Source organism: Octopus bimaculoides, chromosome 10 (assembly GCF_046866305.1).
Source record: "Octopus bimaculoides isolate indiv1 chromosome 10, ASM4686630v1, whole genome shotgun sequence".
NCBI lineage: Eukaryota > Metazoa > Mollusca > Cephalopoda > Octopoda > Octopodidae > Octopus > Octopus bimaculoides.
This window is the reverse complement of record NC_142937.1, coordinates 62,594,509-62,613,395: the sequence shown is the minus strand read 5'-3', so window position 1 is coordinate 62,613,395 and position 18,887 is coordinate 62,594,509. Positions and strand designations below refer to the sequence as shown.

The following is an 18,887-nucleotide window of genomic DNA, read 5'->3' as shown; positions in this document are numbered from 1 at the left end:
CAACTGGCAGAAGAACTAAGGGTAGACCAGGAATGAAATAGTTGGATAATATCCATAGTTTCAGTTAGTCACATTTTGGAATCCAGCAGAAAAATTTAATGATGGTTGCTTTTGATAGGACCCTATAGAGGAGGTGTCTGTGGACTCTATTTCCACAAGCCTCCCAAGAATAGCAGGCACAGAAAATGGATGGACACATCAAAACCAGACTTAGGGAGTTTAAAATGGCAATAACCAAATTGTCCCTGACTTGTTGTTGGCACTCCGTCGCTTACGACGTCGAGGGTTCCAGTTGATCCGATCAATGGAACAGCCTACTCGTGAAATTAACATGCAAGTGGCTGAGCACTCCACAGACACGTGTACCCTTAACGTAGTTTTCGGGGATATTCAGCGGGACTCATTGTGACAAGGCTGACCCTTTTGAAATACAGGTACAACAGAAACAGGAAGAAAGAGTGAGAGAAAGTTGTGGTGAAAGAGTACAACAGGGTTCGCCACCATCCCCTGCCGGAGCCTCGTGGAGCTTTTAGGTGTTTTCGCTCAATAAACACTCCCTGGGAATCGAAACCGCGATCCTATGACCGTGAGTCTGCTTCCCAGCCACTGGGCCATTGCGCCTCCACTGTCCCTGACTAAACATACTATAATAGTTATTTGACAACATGGTAAGAGAACATAGCTGATAAGGGTCGTCTCGAGTAGAAAGGAAACCCCACTTATGGATAGCTGATAAATAGTTTTGTAACTTAACACACGGTAGCATTGATAAAAAGGTAAGGCTAGTGGATAACTAGAAAGCTGCAAGTAGCTGATCACAGTTAATGTTTATCACAGGACGAATTGTTAAAGCGTTAGACAAAACACATTGTGATATTTCTTCCAAATCAGTACGCTTGTAATTCAAATCCTGTCACATTCAGCCTTATCTTTCCAGCGTCGATAAAATAAAGAACCAGTGAAGTAAGTAGTAGGGGAGTACTAATCAACTGAATACTCTCTTGCCCAAATTTTTAACTTTGAGCTTATGTTAAGAAACAGTATATCTGCACGTTTACATATGACAGTGAAGGTGCATGGATAGAGTATTTGGTTCACAATCACAAGACCGTGAGTTCGACTCACGTGGTATCCTTGAGCAAGACACATCATTTTACGTTACTTCAGTTCACTGGGCTGGCAAGAATGTATCTGTATTTCAAAGGATCAGCCATGTCACATTCTGTGTCACGCTGAATCTCTCTAACACACTGCAACTCAACTTTTCGCCATCACTTTCAAGGGATTTGGAATAGTTATCACACTACAGAACTGTCTTCATTTAAATACAACACAGTTCCTTTGACATCCGTGACTTGAGCAAGGATATTACCAAAGCACAATAAACAGAAGCCTTACAGTAAGAGTAAGCGTGTCTGTGGAGTGCTCAGCCACTTGCACCTTAATTTCCCAAGCAGGCTGTTCCGTTGATCAGATCAGCTGGAACCCTCGTCGTCGTAATTGACGGAGTGCCTTTTAAGTTAAGAAGATATGAATTTGGGGCCTGCCTGGCAATTAATAATTTCATAGCTAGAGAAGATGAATCTCAACTTCGCTATTCCGTTGTATAACCCTCGGCCTCTCACTTCTGCCAGAGCAACGTGAAATTTTGGATGACGTATTGTAAACACTGCCAAATATACGAATGCAGTCGAAAATTACAAGCATAACATGACGGACAGTTAGAGACGATTAACAAATTTCGCCTTTTTGTTTTTCTCGATTACTGTAGATGAAAGTTAAACGACCAAACACACTATTATTATTTATTCAATTATTAAACAACAAGACATATACGGATGAGGTACTACTAAAGCAGCACGGTCCCGAACGCGCAGTCGCGCTAGCTAGTCGTGAGCGGTCGATCCTAACCCTAAACACGTATTCATTTGCACATGCGGGTTAGGGATAGGGTTAGGGATAGGGTTAGGATCGACCACTCAAGACTAGCTAGCGCGGACGCGCGACTGCGCGTTCGGGACCGTGCTGCTTTAGTAGTACCTACAGATGATACATAAATATATTTCTGCGTGCATGTGTATCAGTGTAAACAACATAAATAAATAAACGGCTGATAATCAATAACAATATGAATAAATAAATAAATAAATAACTGACAAACATCAACATCACGGTGGTGCTCCAGCATGACCACAGCCACTTGGCTGAAACCCATAAATAAATAAACAACTGGCAAACATCAACATAAATAAATGAATAAACGACTGACAAACGGCAGCAATGTGAATAAACGATTGACAAACAACAACATAAACAAATAACGATTGACACACAACAACAACAACATAAACAAATAAATAAACGACAAACATCAACAACAACAATAAAAGAAAAAACATTGTTATAAGAGGTCACTGGCGTTCCGGAAGTAATACCTTTACCTATGCATTGTGGGTAAGATCGGTGGCCAGTGACTTGTTTTGGTTATTTCGGCTTGACACAAATCTTTGATGGCTGTTGTACCTCTTTTTATTTATCGGTCCACTTATCTCTCTCCCATTTATTATCGCTATATCTCCTTTACTTGAGTTTCTCTTCGCCCCCCTTATTTTTAAACCTTCCTGGTTTATTCGGGTTTGAAGACGGACACAATCTTTTTTTTCCCCCGACCGTTTATTTTCTATTTCTCAGCCGTCTCATACCAAGCAAAAAAAAAAACAGAAAAAAAAGAAGTAGGGGATCAAAAGAAAAAAGAAAAGATATATATATATATATATTATATACATATATATTTTTTTGCATTATACACACGAAAGAGCAAAACAGAAAAAAACCCCGACTTTTACAAGAAATTCTAACACTTTTTCGTAATGATGATCAATAATTGATGTAAGTGGACCTTTCAAGCTTATTTCATGCTTTCACTTGTTTATTGCTGAAGCTACAAAACAATATTTAGTAATGATAATAATTATTATTATTTATAATTATAATCATTCATGACGAAAAAAAAGTCGAATACTGACTGGAAAAAAAGAAGTTTTTATTTAACATATCTATTTTATAGATTTCTTGTGAATTATTTTCAGACGGGGTTGAGGAAAACTTAATTCCAGTGTATAGAAATATACACAAGCAGAACGGGCCAACTGTTTTATATATTGCGCATTAAAAATATTAAACGTATTTATGTGTATCATTTAAATTAACTTATTGATACTTTTAGTGTATGCATAATGGTAAAAAAGGAGTAAAGGATGGTTTCTTCAGCGGATGGTATGTTGTAATCCCTCGGTTTGTTTCATCGGTGCATCTATTTTATTATCATTTTATTTTATTTTTCATTTGTCAGTCCCTTCTTTTCTTTCCCTGAAATATCTCCACCTGACACTGTTTTTGCTACGAACTACTATGTTTTGAATGAATATTTTCCTCTAACTTCGACCATTCTCATACATACACACGTATATATATATATATATATCGCTTGTGTTATATTTTACTCAGAATATAGGCCTAAACATATATATATATTTATTTATATGCTCTGTTTGGAATTATTAGTGTCTAGCTACTGTCTTAAACTGTACCAAAACACACACACCACATGCTGTACTCACGTACTTTCTACTTAAGTTGGGACATTTGAATTCGTATTTCTCTTCCCACATGTTTTGATGGGCCCAAATGTACGAGTCGTAAATTTCAAATATCTTCCTTCTTCACTTTAGCGACATCAAAGCTTTTTTTTACACCTGTTTGTTTATGTATTTTATCATATCTATTTTATTATATCTCATTCATAGAACGTTTCAACATGTTCAGTGTATCCCATATTTAGAACTGAAAACGTGATACACAAGCTTCTAACTTCTGTTTACTTAAAAATAAAATCACATTTCGTTTCATCACATCCATGATGACAGCTTACCTATCGTTATGTTTCTATTTATTTAGCATTTTTTCAGTTATTTATTTATTCTCGCCATAACATGTGATGTCCATAAATTATAGACTACGTGTATACATTTCTATGGACTGGCTTTTGGATGTAGCTTTGAGTGGATTGGTTGATGTTTAGTCCCAAATCATTCCAACTATGTCCACTTCGTCTTTTTAGGAGTATGTAGGATTATATTATTTAATGTATTCTTTCTCATATTTAACAGAGTGTGATTTGAGGAAGCTTTAACTGCTATTTCCTGCTATTCGATTGACCACGAAAAGGCTCTCTCTCATTTGATGAATGAGATTTGGTATTAGCTATTGTTTAGTTCTGCGTTAATGTTCAAGACATAGTGACCCTGTCCCTTTCCACACTTAAAATTGTATCTGGCTATTATTTCTAGAGGTCAAGCGGTCGCATAGTGATTTCATTGGCTCCATGATGGAGTTGTGAATGCTGGTGGTGATGGTACCAGAGTGGACACTTTGGCCTTTTTTTTATATTTTCTTCAATCTTTGCAGTGTAGGTTTTAATCATTCTGTCCTGCTCCTTAGTTCAAGAAATAGCAATGGATCTCATTCGCCAGCCAACTTTGTCGGACATTCTATTGCATTGGCACCGTTTCGTTGTTATTTACATAATCTAACTTAGCAACTGATGCTAGAAACATTTGTATTCTTCGCTGATTATTGCTCATAAGCTTAATCATGTATATATTTTGTTGAAAGTAATTCAATTTTTGTATACATATTCTATTACAGATGAGAATTTTCTTGTTACTGTTTTTTTCTTTTATAAAACTGTTATCGTCCTAGTTATTATTTTTTTTTTATCAAACACAAATATTGTCTTGTAGTGGTGGTGGTGTATATAGTTTACAAGCGTATACAATATACAATTGTTGATAGATACTGTTTACATTGCACACTTTAACACTGCCCTTTCTTTGGCAGTCAGGTAATAATAATAATATTTGGATATATGTACATGTATATATATATATATGTGTGTGTATATATATATATATATATATATATATGTGTGTATATATATTTATGTATATATGTATATATATATGTGTGTATATATGTGTATGTATAAGTGTACATATGTATATGCATATATATATATATTTGTTTATATATGTCTATGTATATTTGTATGTATATATATTTTATATATATATATATGTGTGTGTGTGTGTATATTTTTTCTCTCTGTAGTTTCAGCTCAGGTCTGCGGCCATGCTGATGCACCGCCGTTTTGCTACTGAGAGCCTCCTCCAATATGTGGTGCTTGGTGAAGAATTGAGTTAGATGTAGCTACCCCCATTTGCACCTCTTGCTGTGATGTAGGTTCCTCTTTGGACTCTCAGCAGGAAGTGGTCCAGCCTTGATTTAAAAATGCTTACATCTACTTTGTGCAGGTTCCACATGCTCTTTTGTAGAATATTAAAAAGCTTTGGACCCCTGAAACCCAGGCTGTTGCAATAACTGGTCCTCGAGTGCGATTGCATTGCTGGGACCTTTGGCACTATGCAGTCTCAACCCGTTCTGGTATTGGTGTAACTTTCAATGCCAAAATTTGGCACAATTCCTTCCAGATGTATAGTACTGCATACCTCTCTCACCTTCGCTCCAGGGAGTAGAGTCTTAGCTGTTTCAGCCTTTCCCAGTAGCTGAGAAGTTGCAAAGAGACGATCTTTGTGAAGCTTCACTGGATTGCTTCAAGCTCTGCTGTTAATTTTACAGTTGGGTGACCATAGCTGGGAGCAGTAATCCAGGTGGCTGAGGACAAATGTACTCTATATAGGACCATCATGGTTTCTTTATCTCGGTTCTGAATGTTCTCAGGATCCATCCAGCCAGTTGTCTGCACTTTGTTGCCATCCTGGTAATGTGCACTTGGAAAGAGGTATCATCACTCGTGTCAATACCCAGGTCCCTCACTGATTTAGGCTCTAGGATTGAAATTCCCTGTGGACCCTGTAAGTTTCGTATTCAGTTTTGGATGCTGGTAGTGCAGGGCTTGGAATTTTTCAGTATTAAAGTGCATATTATTATCCTCAGCCCATCTGTAAATTGAGTGCATCTCCTGCTGCAGATGTGCAACATCGCTGGGGTTCTGTATTTTCTGTGAGACTTTCGTATTGTCTGCGTAGCTTGCAAGGGTTGCTATCTGGGCAGTTGAGGGCATATCTGAGTGGTCCACTATAAAAAGCAATGGTCCCAAGACAATACCCTGTGGAACATCGCTCACTATTTGTGTTTTCATTGAGGTGGCTCCATTGGCGACTACTGCCTTACTTCTATCTTTCAGAAAACCATTTAACCACTCTCCAAGCTTTCCAGCTATGCTGAGATCATACAGTTTGTGACATATCACACCATGATCCACTTTGTCAAAAGCTTTTGCAAAATCAAGGTATATTATGTCCACATTTGAGTTTTTGAGTAACTGCCTCAACACCCAGTCATAATGTTGTAAGAGCTGAGTAAGGCAGCTCCTACCTGGTCGAAAGCCATGCTTGGTATCACTCAGCAAGTTATTTTCTTCAAGGAATGCGATTAGTTTCTCTCTGACTATCTGTTCCATGACTTTGCTGATGTGTGAAGTCAGAGAGATAGGCCTATAGTTTTTGGCATCTGCTCTGCTCCCTCCTTTATAGATTGGGCATATTATTCCCTCCTTCAGCTTGCTTGGCAGTCTGCCATTTGCAAGAATGTTCTGGAAGAGAATCTGGAGGGGTTTTGCAAGGGCATGCTTACACGATTTGAGGAGGATTGCTGGGAAACCATCAGGACCAGCAGTTGAGTTTGCATCCACCTCATCTCTGGCTCGTAGTATATCTTCTTCGCTAATGTCGATTTATTCCATCATAACTACCTCGCTGGTTATAGGTGAGGCAGCAAAGAAGTCCACTTGTTCGTTCACTTGTCTGTGTTCTAACCAGGTGGTAAAGACACTTTTGAACTGGTCATTCAGCACCTCACTGATCCTGGTTGGATTGTCTGTGAGGGAGCCATCCTTTTGGAAGAAGGGTCCTATCTTGCAGCGTAGGGAGACTGTTTCTTTCATGTAATGAAAGAAGGCCTTTGGGTTTGACTTGATGTTTTTTATAACCCAGACTTCTTTGTCTGCTCTCTCCCTTACATAGGATTGTTGCAGCCATTTTTCAATCTCCATCAGTGTTGTTTTTAGGCAGGACCTTTCACTACTTTTGGGATGCTGGTTGAGTCGATTTGCAACCTTCGTCCGTCGTCTCATAAGGATCTTCCTCTCCCTTGGAATCTTGTTCCTATTTGTTTTGGCCTTGTGCTCTGAGACATATTTCTGGCATATGACTTGCACAACAGACATGAAATATTCTAGTTTCATGCCAATGTCTGGTGTGGAGTGACATTTCAGCCAGTCCTGTCTGAGGATCTCATTTTGGATTGATTTCCAGTCTGCTTTGTGGAAGTTCAGATTGGAGCGATTTTGGGTGCTTCTTCTAGGCTGTATGTCTCTCGCTACTTTTGGCCCAAACATATGTTGTGATCCGAGAGTAATGTCGGCGTCGTTTTCACATCATGAATGCTGTCCATATTGTTGAGGAGACCTATTGAGTCAAGGAAAATTAAAAATCAAAATCGCAATCTCAATGAAATTGAAATGAAAATGGAAATTGTAGTTCTGGACGATGCCAGAGCTGCCTGACTAGCTCCCTTGCTGGTGGCACATTTATGCGTGGGTTGATGTCAGTGCCGCCAAGCACCATCCCAAATAGGTCAATGCCAGTCCCCCGCTCCAACTGGTTCCTGTGCAATAGCATGTAAAAAGCCCATGGCTGATGCTAGTGCCACTTGACCGGCTCCTGTGCCAGTGGCACGTAAAAAGCACCCACTACACTCTCGGAGTGGTTGGTGTTAGGAAGGGCCATCCAACTGTAGAAACCTTGCCAGATCAGATTGTAACCTGGTGCAACCTCCTGGCTTGCCAGTCTTCAGTCAAACTGTCCATCCCATGGAAAACAGATGTTAAACAATGATGGTGTGTATATATATATATATATATACATACATATATATATAAACAAACATGGACATATATATACACACACATACTGAGAAAATATGAACTGCAAGTTCTGAGCCAACTTCTTGCCTTCAGTCCTAGCAGACCACCAGGACTCAACCTGCGGTAGAGCCTTCTGAGAGTGCATCAAACGTATTGATCATAAGCCAGACATACTGTGTGCTATCTACTTCCACCATGTGATGTCCTTGGTCATTATCAACAATGGCACATGGACTAATGATAATATATATTCTGTTTAAGACACACAGGATTTATGTATGACCCACTGTAAGTTTCAGGAAATATATACCAGCTTGCATTTAAATTCCTGTGAATATTAAATATTTATCTCTCACTGGATGGGATCTTTTTTTTTTTTTCATTTTTGTTGATCCCTCTAATAACAGAACAATACATTATGTATTTACATATAATCCTTACTGTCAACAGACACTTGTTTCTGGTGTACCTAAAAGCAAAAATATACACCAATCTCCTTTATCTCAAAGATAGTCTTAAAATTTTGGTTTATGTTTATAAATCATTTTACATTAAGCTTAGTACTGGTAATAAATTTATAATAATTACTTTTTCTCTCTTTTTTTTCTTTTTCACCAGCTCAAGATATAGCAGCACTACTCTATTGGACTGTAACTGTTCTCTGTTTTTTTTTTCTGCAAATCTTTACTGTGACTACTGATCTAAAGAACTCCAGGTTAATATCCAACTCCCTGATTTTCTGCAGTCATTACCCAGGTAGCGATCCCTTTTTACTCTGTTTGTGATAAGTGTGTATTGAATATTTCTCTGATGATATTATTATAGTGTACAATAATTTAAAACCAGGTCTTCAGTTCTTTATTTCTTTTCCATATTTTTCACCTTTTGGATGTTTTGAATTGTGCTAAATCAGGCTGCCAGTGTTTGGCTATGATTAAGAATTACTAAAGTGGAAAAAAAAATACTGGTTTTTGATAATCTTGTGTCCTATCAAAAACAGCTACTAGTTTTATATAATCTCTTGGAAATTTTAATTTCGTATTTTACTTAAAATATTTTTGTAAGTTTTGATGGTAAAAGCTTAAGAAGTTGTATTATATGTTGCAGGAATCCTTAAACATTGCTAGTCCTGAATTGGTATTTTTTTTTTGTTTTGTTTTTATTGACCTCAGAAGTATGAAATGTGAAAGGCAAAGTTGGTTTTGCTAAACAATACCACTGACAGAAACCACAAGAGTTAATATTTGTTGTAGTATTAAAATTGTGTTAATGTCTTTAAATGATCAAGTAACTGTTAATATCAAACTACTTAATCTTTTGTTAGACATCTTCATCATATTGCTTACATTTATTTCTGTGTTATGTGAATAACCTCTTCAGCAATGCTTTAGTCTACAGAGGTCTATATAACAAATTGATACATTGATCATAGCCTTAGTTATCCTTCTAAAACCACTAAACTAGATTATCTTTTCTATTTTCCAAATATCTTGTGCAATTCCTTATATAAATCTCTGTTGATCACTAGAAGCAATGATTTACAGGACTCAATACAGATGTAGAGTATTCTTTAATACATCATAACTGAAAGGCTTCCATTTCCAGTACTCAGAATTGCTTGTTTCCAATGATTAGCCAATAAACTGAGCCCGGTTTTCTTTTGAATATCAACTGTCTTATGAAATATGAAATGAAAGTTTGAAGGAAACACTTACCGTTATTTTCTTTTGTTCAGAAACCTTTGGGAACAACACATGCAAAAACAGCTGCTTCATGTGCACATATATAGTGTTATAGTTTTTGAAATTACCCATTATATGAAACTTCTCTCAAATTCCATTAAAGGAACTTTAGAAGCTTTTACTCGGTTGTTAAATAAATTCTTGTAAAGTTTATTGAAGATTATTCAATTTTTTCCCCTCTAGTTCTGAAAATGTCTGCAGTCCTTTCTCATAAACATATTTGTCCAGATTATATTTCTTGCTACTCATGGTTCTATATCTAATAACTTTAAGAGATATGCTTAAATGTTGTGTGAATGTTACCAAAAGTAATTTTTGGAATCTTCCTTTTGATTGACCTTTTGATATCAACCTGCCTGAAACCATTCCTAGTTTTACGATACAATGTTTCTAAATTAAAGCAATCTAAATTAAAACCTTCCTTCAAGGATCTTCATGTTAATGTTTCAAACAGTCGTTTAACCCTTAGGAGATGATAGGGCTGGTTTATCGACTGAAAAGTCGAATGATGAAGAAAATTGTGTTAGTTCATTCAATTTCCTACAAGAATATATATAGTCTTATATATGTAAAGTAATTACTTTATTTCTATAATTCTTTTTGAAAAACAAGTACATGCCCTCCATAGGGCTTGTGAAAAGGGCTCTGTCTTCTTGGCACTGAAACTCCAGATGAAGCGCTTGTCTCCAAAGCATTAATAGTGACAAAGTTCTTTTACTAAATGCTTCTTTATTTAAAATATACTAACACAAAAGCAGCATATTTCAACAGAAATATGATAATGGAAGGTTTACAATAAAGAGGCTGTAGAAAGAATTTAGTAAACTATGAAGAGAAGGGCAGATACTTGATGTTGTACTTTGGTGAATACTTTACAGCAGGCATGGGCAACCTTTATCAAGAGGTGGGCCATAGGAGACATGGTTCATCATCAGGTGGGCTGCACTAGTTAAGGACCCATAGATCACAGTTTGCCCATGACTGCTTTATAGATCTCTATATGAGAACTGATCTTATGTTGTCTGATTTTCTCTGATTTATCTGCTTGATTTTGTATCTGGATAGTGGCAATCAAAGGCCAGAATTATTAAAGATCTAATTCACATGTCTAAATGCCCATTTTTAATTAGAGGTTTTATTGATTTTCTGAATGATTTCACCCTAGATTGTTAAAACAATGTTCATCGGTGATAAACTTTGTTCTAACTATCAGTTGTTCTTCCACACACTTGAGTCAAATGTAAGGTCTGTAAGAGCAAGGATCAGCTGTTATATTAGTCAGGGGTCTAGAGAACTAAGGAGGGACCCATGAGGAGGAGGCCATGACTGGCCTCCTCCTCAAAAGCAAATAAATAAATGATTTCAACGTCTTCTTGAATTTTGAAAGGAACTCCACTTCCCGGTCCCAAAAGTAGTCTTGTTTTGCCATGTAGAATTTCTCTTGTAGGCCCTAGTCGGATATACTATTCTGCTTAATATTATTTAATAAAGATTTATCTGGAGACAAACCTAACAAAGATAAACATTTGTAAAGTATAGACTTTAGTAAAATCACTCTATACCTGATGACAACATCACATTAAAGTGTTTACCAAGTAATATCAAAGGGTTGACCAACAGCAACTACATTTCTGAATTCCTGGATTACATGTCTGTTCACTTGTCTATGGCTGTGTAATATATTTTATTATGCATTTAAAAGTTGAGGACTAGGTGGTGAGACTCTTCCAAATGGAACACATGGCTTTCACCCTGCCTCCTACCCTGACAATATTGTTTGTAATAGCTGTTATCTATAGTAATAAACATGAAATTTTGTCTATATGTCCATCCAGGACCCCTGTATCTCAGTCTACATAGACATATACTTTTTGGGGTATCAGGATGATTCCGGGATTGAAAATCTGTCCTTCATTTGGTTCTTGAACATCCAGTATTAGGATCAGGTCTGGATGAGGATTTGCTATATGCTAAGAGTTGAAAACTCAAATTTTAACTCCCAAAATTATTTGTGAACTTAGAAATTTTTCATTTAAACTCAATTTAAAGTAATACCATATTGGTAGGGTACCAATAAATGTTTTATTATTATCGCTCTCTTCAATTTTGGGCTGCAGGCCCAGTTAGCCTCCACAGGAGCTAGCTTAAAAGTCCGCACAGAGTGCAGCTTTTAGGCTAGTTAGAAATAATAGTAAATGGTCTGTATACTGAAGACTTTATTCAACGACTAATTGTACAGCTGAGTTTCCAGTTTTAGGAAGAACTCACCCACCATGTGATACATGACACATTACAGAAGACAGTATCTCAACATTTGATGTCATTTCAGAAGAAAGAAACTATTGAACTGCAAAATAATAAATTACAGATGAAGTCTCAACTTGACCGTTTTCTTAAACCCTTTAGCATTCAGATTATTCTGTCAATTGTAATGCTTTGTTTTTAATTAATCATGCATTATCTTGTAGCTTTGAGATTTTGATGATGTGATTTATTTTTAGAATGCCATGCGCCTGTACTGGCGCCATATAAAAAGCACTGGTGCTGATGCCATGTAAAAAGCTCCTGTGATGGTGTCACATAAAAAGCACTCAGTATGCTCTGTAAAGTGGTTTGCATTAGGAAGGGCATCTAGCCATAGAAACCATGCCAAAGCAGACAATTAGAACCTGGTGCAGCTCCTGTCAAACTGTCCAACCCAAGCCAGCATGGAAAATGGACTTTAAATGATGATGTAGGGTAGGTGTGAGAGGCTGGATCTAGCAAGTTTGAATATAAAACAGCACATTTGGGGCCAGGTATGGTCTCTTTATTGCTAACGGGTTAAATATTGATGTTCATAAGTATAGCAGATTTATTAAAATAATTTCACTAACTCTGCTGTGGAAATAATCTCCCTCTTGAGAAAGAGCATTCTCATGTAACAAAGAATAAAAGCCAAGATAGTTAATTGAGATTAGGATCTGGTGTGTCTGACTCTGCAAGCTTTCTGGAAATGTTGAACATCATGACAAATTGGAAAGAAAGACAGTGTCTACTATTCCATTGCTGTTTTTTTTTTTTAAACAAAAGCTAGTCTCATGTAGTCAAGCTTTCTACACTATAGGATTGATATCATACACAATATCTATGTTGCTATTCATTGTCTGATGTCTGTTTTCCATGCTGGCTTAGGTTGGACAGTTTGACAGGCGCTGGCAAGCCTGAGAATTCCACTAGGCTCCAATTGTCTGTTCTGGCATGGTTTCTATGGCTGTATACCTTTCCTAATGCCAACTACTTTACACAGTGTACTGGGTGCTTTTTATGTGGCACCAGTACCCACGTGGTCGCCAACTAGCTTGGAAGGCAAAGACCTCTCAGCTGAAGGAGGAGTGGAACCAAGAGAAGTGAGGGAACTAATTGTTTAGCTCTAATAAAATTTAACGAGATATGTTCCATAACCTGAATAGCCTTTATGACATATTGACTTGTCAGATTGTAAAAATTTAGGTTATATTCAGAGAATATTTGGCAATCATAAATTTTATAAATTTCCTTAGATGAAAAAGGAAGGTTTGTTTCCTTTTTCTTTTACACAATGTACCAGTCTTCTGACAATATCATCAGCATCATCCACTGTGCCATCAAGGATTACTGATGTCTTGCATTGGGAAGATTTTGGCTTAACAGTCTGTAAAATTGCCATTATGTAGTAAATGCGTTTCACTTTCAGCTGAGTCAACTAGAACAATACGAAATGAAGTACCTTACCTAAAAACGTAATACATAATATTTTGTTATTGCTTATTTGGTATCTATGGGCTTTATTAATCCTAGACTACTTTGTCTTTAATGAGAGCGTATTTTTATTCACTTAAGCTCTCAAATACACTTGATGCAAGAAAAAAGAGAGTGATAGGTCACCTTAATTCTGAAAGCGTTCCAGCTACAGCACTGTCTGATTCGTCTGGCTAAAATGTAAATGGGAAGGAGTTATCAGTAGCACAGAGGCAATCATTTTATATTTTGATCTTAAATTCTTTTTAAAGGTGGTCACTGTACTGCTAGGAATAGTAAACTAAATCTTCCTTAAATTACACTCTACCATCTTGAAAAGAGTGAGACAAGATGGTGATGGTTACAATACCTTTTGATCATAGGTTGAACATCAATGTTTGCTTTTCCATATTGATATGGGTTGGACAAGTCATCAGTTCAAGTTAGTTCTTTGGTGTTACTAAATTAACTCAAACTGATGACACACCCAACCCATACCAGCATGGAAAAGTGCATATGAAATGGTGATCTTTGTGTTTTGTAGTTTAGATGAAACATGACATGTCACAGTAGCAGCAAAACTGTTGGACGAACCAAGTAACTTATGTTTTCATTGGTTTTTGCATTGCTGGTTTTATAGGTGGATGGCTGTTCTTGACAGTGTGTCACTGTTCTTTTTCTTTTTGCATCCAGTTATAGGAGACAGGTTTTCAACTAAGAACACAGAGCTGGAACAGATATGGCAAAACATCCTCTCCTCTGTTCTAAGAAATTCACTTATCCACGACCCTGGACTTTACTGTATCAACTCTGAAAGGATAAAAGGCAAAGTTGACTTTAACAGGATTTGATCTCAGAGAGCAGAAATTTGGGAAAAAATGCCACAGTTCCATTCTATCCAATGCTTTTCAAATCTGCAAGTTTATTTAAATGACTTAGAGCAAGTGGTCTCCAACCATCAGGCTGCTGACCAGTACCCGGTTGCACAGAAAAGATGAATTTTTAAATTTTGTATTATAATGCATATTAAAATGTAATAATAGTAGCAATAAAGTGCATAATATACAATGTTATAATTACATTTGCATTTTATATATATATATATATTATGCACTTTGTGTTTTGTTATGCATGTGATATTTTGGCCCTTGGAAAAATTGTCTTGCATAATGCTAGTCTATTGTCCAAAAATGGATGGGGACTGCTGAGTACATAGTGACCCTGTTGGTGCTGGTCCTGGTGCCATGTAAAAAGCACTGGTGATGGTTCCACGTAAGAAGCACTCAGTATACTCTGTAAAGTGGTTAGTGTTAGGGCATCCAGCTGTAGAAACCATGCCAAAACAGACAATGGAACCTGATGTAGCTTCTGGCTTTGCCAGTTCCTGACCTTGTCACCTCCTGTAAAGTCATCCAACCCATTGTCAGCAAGGAAAATGGATGATAAATGGTGATGAATCGTCAATAGCTTACTGTTGAAATTTCTCCAAAACACTAAACTGATATGTAATCTTGAAGTAACTTAGAAGCTAATCAACTATATTTAATTATTTAAGAATTGTGTGTTGTTACCTCACTGGGAAAAGACTAATTTGTCATCTATAAGCTATATAATGAATTTATCATGTAATACATCTGACCTGTGTTGGATTCATTTTTCACATAACCAATATCTTGTGCTTCATAATAAACTGCATGCATGTCACTGAGACTATACTGTCTTAGTGAATAAGATATTTAATGCTCAAGTGGCCAGGTCTACCTACCTAGCTGTTAATTTGTACTTTATGTTAAGATAGGAAGAATAAGCACATGGATAGTTTTTGGTTCAGTCCCACTGCATAGCACCTTGGGCAAGTGTCTTCTACTATAGGGTAGGGCCAACCAAATCCTTGTAAGTGGATTTGGTTGAGGTAAACTGAAAAAAAAAAGCCTGTTGTGTCTGTATATACACATGTGTGTTTGTGTCTTCATGCTTGTCCATCATTACTGCTTGACAGCCAGTGTTGGTGTTTATGTTCCCATAACATAACAGTTCAGCTAAAAAGAACAATTTAATAAGTACCAGGCTTAAAACAAAAATGAATACTGGGGATTGATTCGTTCAACTAAAAAAGTTTGAGGTGGTGCAGTCTAATAAAGGTAAAAACATAGTATGTTGCTCTCAGAATTGGCAGCACTGTAAAATTGAGTGCGTGTCTTTTAGTGCTGAATTAATTTTCTTTTGTATGGGAAAGTGAAGCAGTACCTGTATTCAACCATGGACCACAAACCCTCAGTCGTCTGTCTCCCGTTCCATTGTGACTGGTTCAGCATATCGTAATTGACTGCAATGTATTTCCATGATAATGAGACGACCTATGCAGGAAAATCATAATAATCAAAGGCTGTGATGTACATGTAGCAGTTGTCGGATGTTTATGTTCTAAATAGTACTTACAACATATCCATCCACTGGTAAAATAGACCAAAGCGGGATTCTCTACTGAGTCGTTTGACATGCTAGAAATAGCAGCTGAAATCTCTCAAAAGAGCAAATTACACCCTATCCTCTAAAATAAAGGACATTTTAGATAATGTAATCGTAGTTATACTATGTGTAAAAATAGGATGGGATTGTCATTGCTAGAAAGACTGTCAATCATAGATCTGTCTTAAAGGCTTAACTAATACTGAACTACAACTTGAAACAACTTTGGGTGTTAAGCACATACTTGAACACAACTGGCATACATTCAGTCATCATTCTCATCATTTAATGTCTGCTTTTCATGCTGATATGGGATGGATGGTTTTTGATGTGAGCTGGCAAGCCAGAAGGTTTACCGGCTGGACCAGGCTCCAAATTGTCTCTTTTGGCTTTTTTTTGTTTTATGGCTGGATGCCTTTCCTAACACCAACCACATTACAGAGTGTACAGTATGCTTTTTACATGGCACCAGTGGGGTTGCCGAGTAACTAACTTGTAAGGCAAAGATCTCTTAGTTGAAAGAGAAAGTGGAATCAAGGGAAGTGACTGTGTGCTAGGTTAGAGCAGTGTCTCTTAACCTTTTTACCATTGCGTAACCCTTAAAATACATGTCTCAAGGAACCCCTGCACAACACCATATCTTTCTCATATTTTTTCATCGTAGTTCACGTGGTAAATATATATATATATATATATATAATACAAAAAATATATATATGCATGTATACACACATATATGTATATACTTTCATCTACATGTGTATATAGATGCATATCAGGGTACAGGATGTTAGAACAATGAACTACAGATAACGGAACGAACACATAGGAAAACAGATAGCCATTTGGAATTATTCATCAGCTGCCTCTATTCTAACTCGACGTTTCGATATATATATAATAGTCAAGAAATTAGCTTATCTCACTCTTTCTTACAGAATCCTAGGGTTCCAGGGAACCCCGGTTGAGAAATGCTGGTATGGTAGGATAGATAGTTGTCTTACTACAGGGGAAATACTTGGCCATCCCAGTGGGAGAGAGTTAGAAGACAGAGTGAGAGAGAGAGAAAGAGTAATAGATACATATATGAAGCAAAACATGTAAAGTGTAGAATACAAGGGTGACTGCTTCTCAGATTGGCAACATTCAGTTCTCAAACTTAAAAGTGCTGCTTCAAAAGGTGGCCTTAATGATCCCTGATTCTCTCTATCTGGATTCACGGCATGCTACCAAAGGTCTGTCTTTCCCTCTAATGTAAGGCTGGAGTATAATTTTACTTCTTTCAACCGTTGGACTGTGACCATGTTGGGTCACTGTTTTCAAGTACTTCACATGGTTGTAGTGATTCCAGAATTTTGACACTTATTTTGCTTCATTTTTGTATCTGGTTTGCAAGATTCTTTATGTGAACTTGTGTGTTGAAACAAATTTTGTTGTGTCTAGGGAGAGTCATCATGCCAATATAATTAACACACAGGTTTTTTTGTTTTTTTTTACTGCCATTGCCTTCCACATCTCTATGCATATGGATATGTGGTGTTGTGGCTCATGATCTTGAGATGTTTGTTTCAATACCCAGGGTCCACAGTGCATTGGGTTCTTTAACGAAACCCTTCATTACACATTGCTCTTGTCCACTCAGCTGTCAACAGGTAACACTGTCATGGACTAATATTCCATTCAGGGTAAATATTGGCCTATCTTCCAAGTCAGCAAGATGACATCACTCAAGTCCTACATCAATGCAAGGAAGTGCATTGTGTGCAGCAGTCTATAACAACATTTGATAGCCTGGCTATATATGTATATAGAGATATTAATATTTCTAAGTCTCTCTAAAGGAGACTACGGCAGCGGTACTGGATATTAATAGTTATCGCCAAGCCAACATGGCAGTCCCAAAAATAGGACAAATGCTGCTGTTGATTAGCTCCAAGAGGCCATTGCATCTAGCTAGCTATGTGACACACGAACCTGTGTCCATTATAACCTTCGAACAGGGGAGGTCAGCCGCTTCTCCTTGCTGGTCTGGCATCTATAGACTAGCTTCAGTGTGTTTGCCCCTTATACATGTATGTGTATATATATATATATGTGTGTGTGTGTGTGTGTATGTTTTCTTTCATTGTTTTATTTGTTTCAGTCGTGTGACTGCAGCCATGCTGGAACACTGCCTTAAAGGGTTTTTTAGTCTAAGAAATTGACCCCAAGATTTAGTCTTTGTAAGCCTAGTTCTTATTCTATCAATTTTTTTTTTTTTGCCAAACTGCTAAGTTATGAAGATGTAAACACACCAACATTGGTTGTCAAGCAATGGTGAGGTGACAAACAAAGACACGTAAATATATATATATATATACATACAATGGGCTTTTTTTGAGTTTTTGTCTACCATATCTGGTCACAAGGCTTTGGTCGGCTTGAAGCTATACTAGAAGATGCCCAAGGTACTAAACCCAGAACCATGTGCTTGGGAAGCAAGCTTCTTACCTCATAACCACGCCTGCACCTGTCCAGGAGTCAATGTCTTTGACTAAAACCCTTTAGGGTCGTGCTCCAGTATGGCTGCAGTCAAATGACTGAACCCTGTAAAAGAATAAAAGCATATCCAATCTCTCGTGTACTCTACAATGTCATTCTAAAATATGCAAACACACCGTTGAAATCTTGAAGCTACAAAATAATGTATAATTAATTCAACAAAATGTGAATAAATAAGCATTATGTTAGAATAATCTTAATGTTAAAGGGTTAATCTCTGATTAATTCAGAGATGAGAGCTAAGTTTTCAGAATGCAAAATCTCTCTGGGGTATCCATCCTTAAACTGGTAATGCCCTGGAGGACTAATAAACACTAGGGAGCTGAGAACTATATCTGTTGGACTCTTCAGTTCAATGTTCTAGACCTGCT

The 18,887-nt window shown here is 37.1% G+C and overlaps 2 protein-coding genes across 2 annotated transcripts in view; both read left to right on the top strand.

Annotated features, from left to right (window-relative positions):
• The first annotated feature begins 2,165 nt into the window (after nucleotides 1-2,165).
• Nucleotides 2,166-18,887, top strand: part of LOC106869465 (uncharacterized) — a 75,973-nt gene continuing 59,251 nt past the window's right edge. Inside the window, exon 1 of the mRNA XM_014915218.3 lies at nucleotides 2,166-2,889. The gene's annotated coding sequence lies outside the window, so the exon portion shown is untranslated. The remainder of the gene's footprint in view (nucleotides 2,890-18,887) is intronic.
• On the top strand, nucleotides 2,998-16,615 carry LOC149133752 (uncharacterized). The gene is made up of 3 exons (XM_089358717.1): nucleotides 2,998-3,276; nucleotides 8,624-8,761; nucleotides 14,200-16,615. Exons 1-3 carry the CDS (start codon nucleotides 3,258-3,260, stop codon nucleotides 14,355-14,357), a joined length of 315 nt encoding a protein of 104 aa, XP_089214843.1. The 5' UTR covers nucleotides 2,998-3,257; the 3' UTR covers nucleotides 14,358-16,615.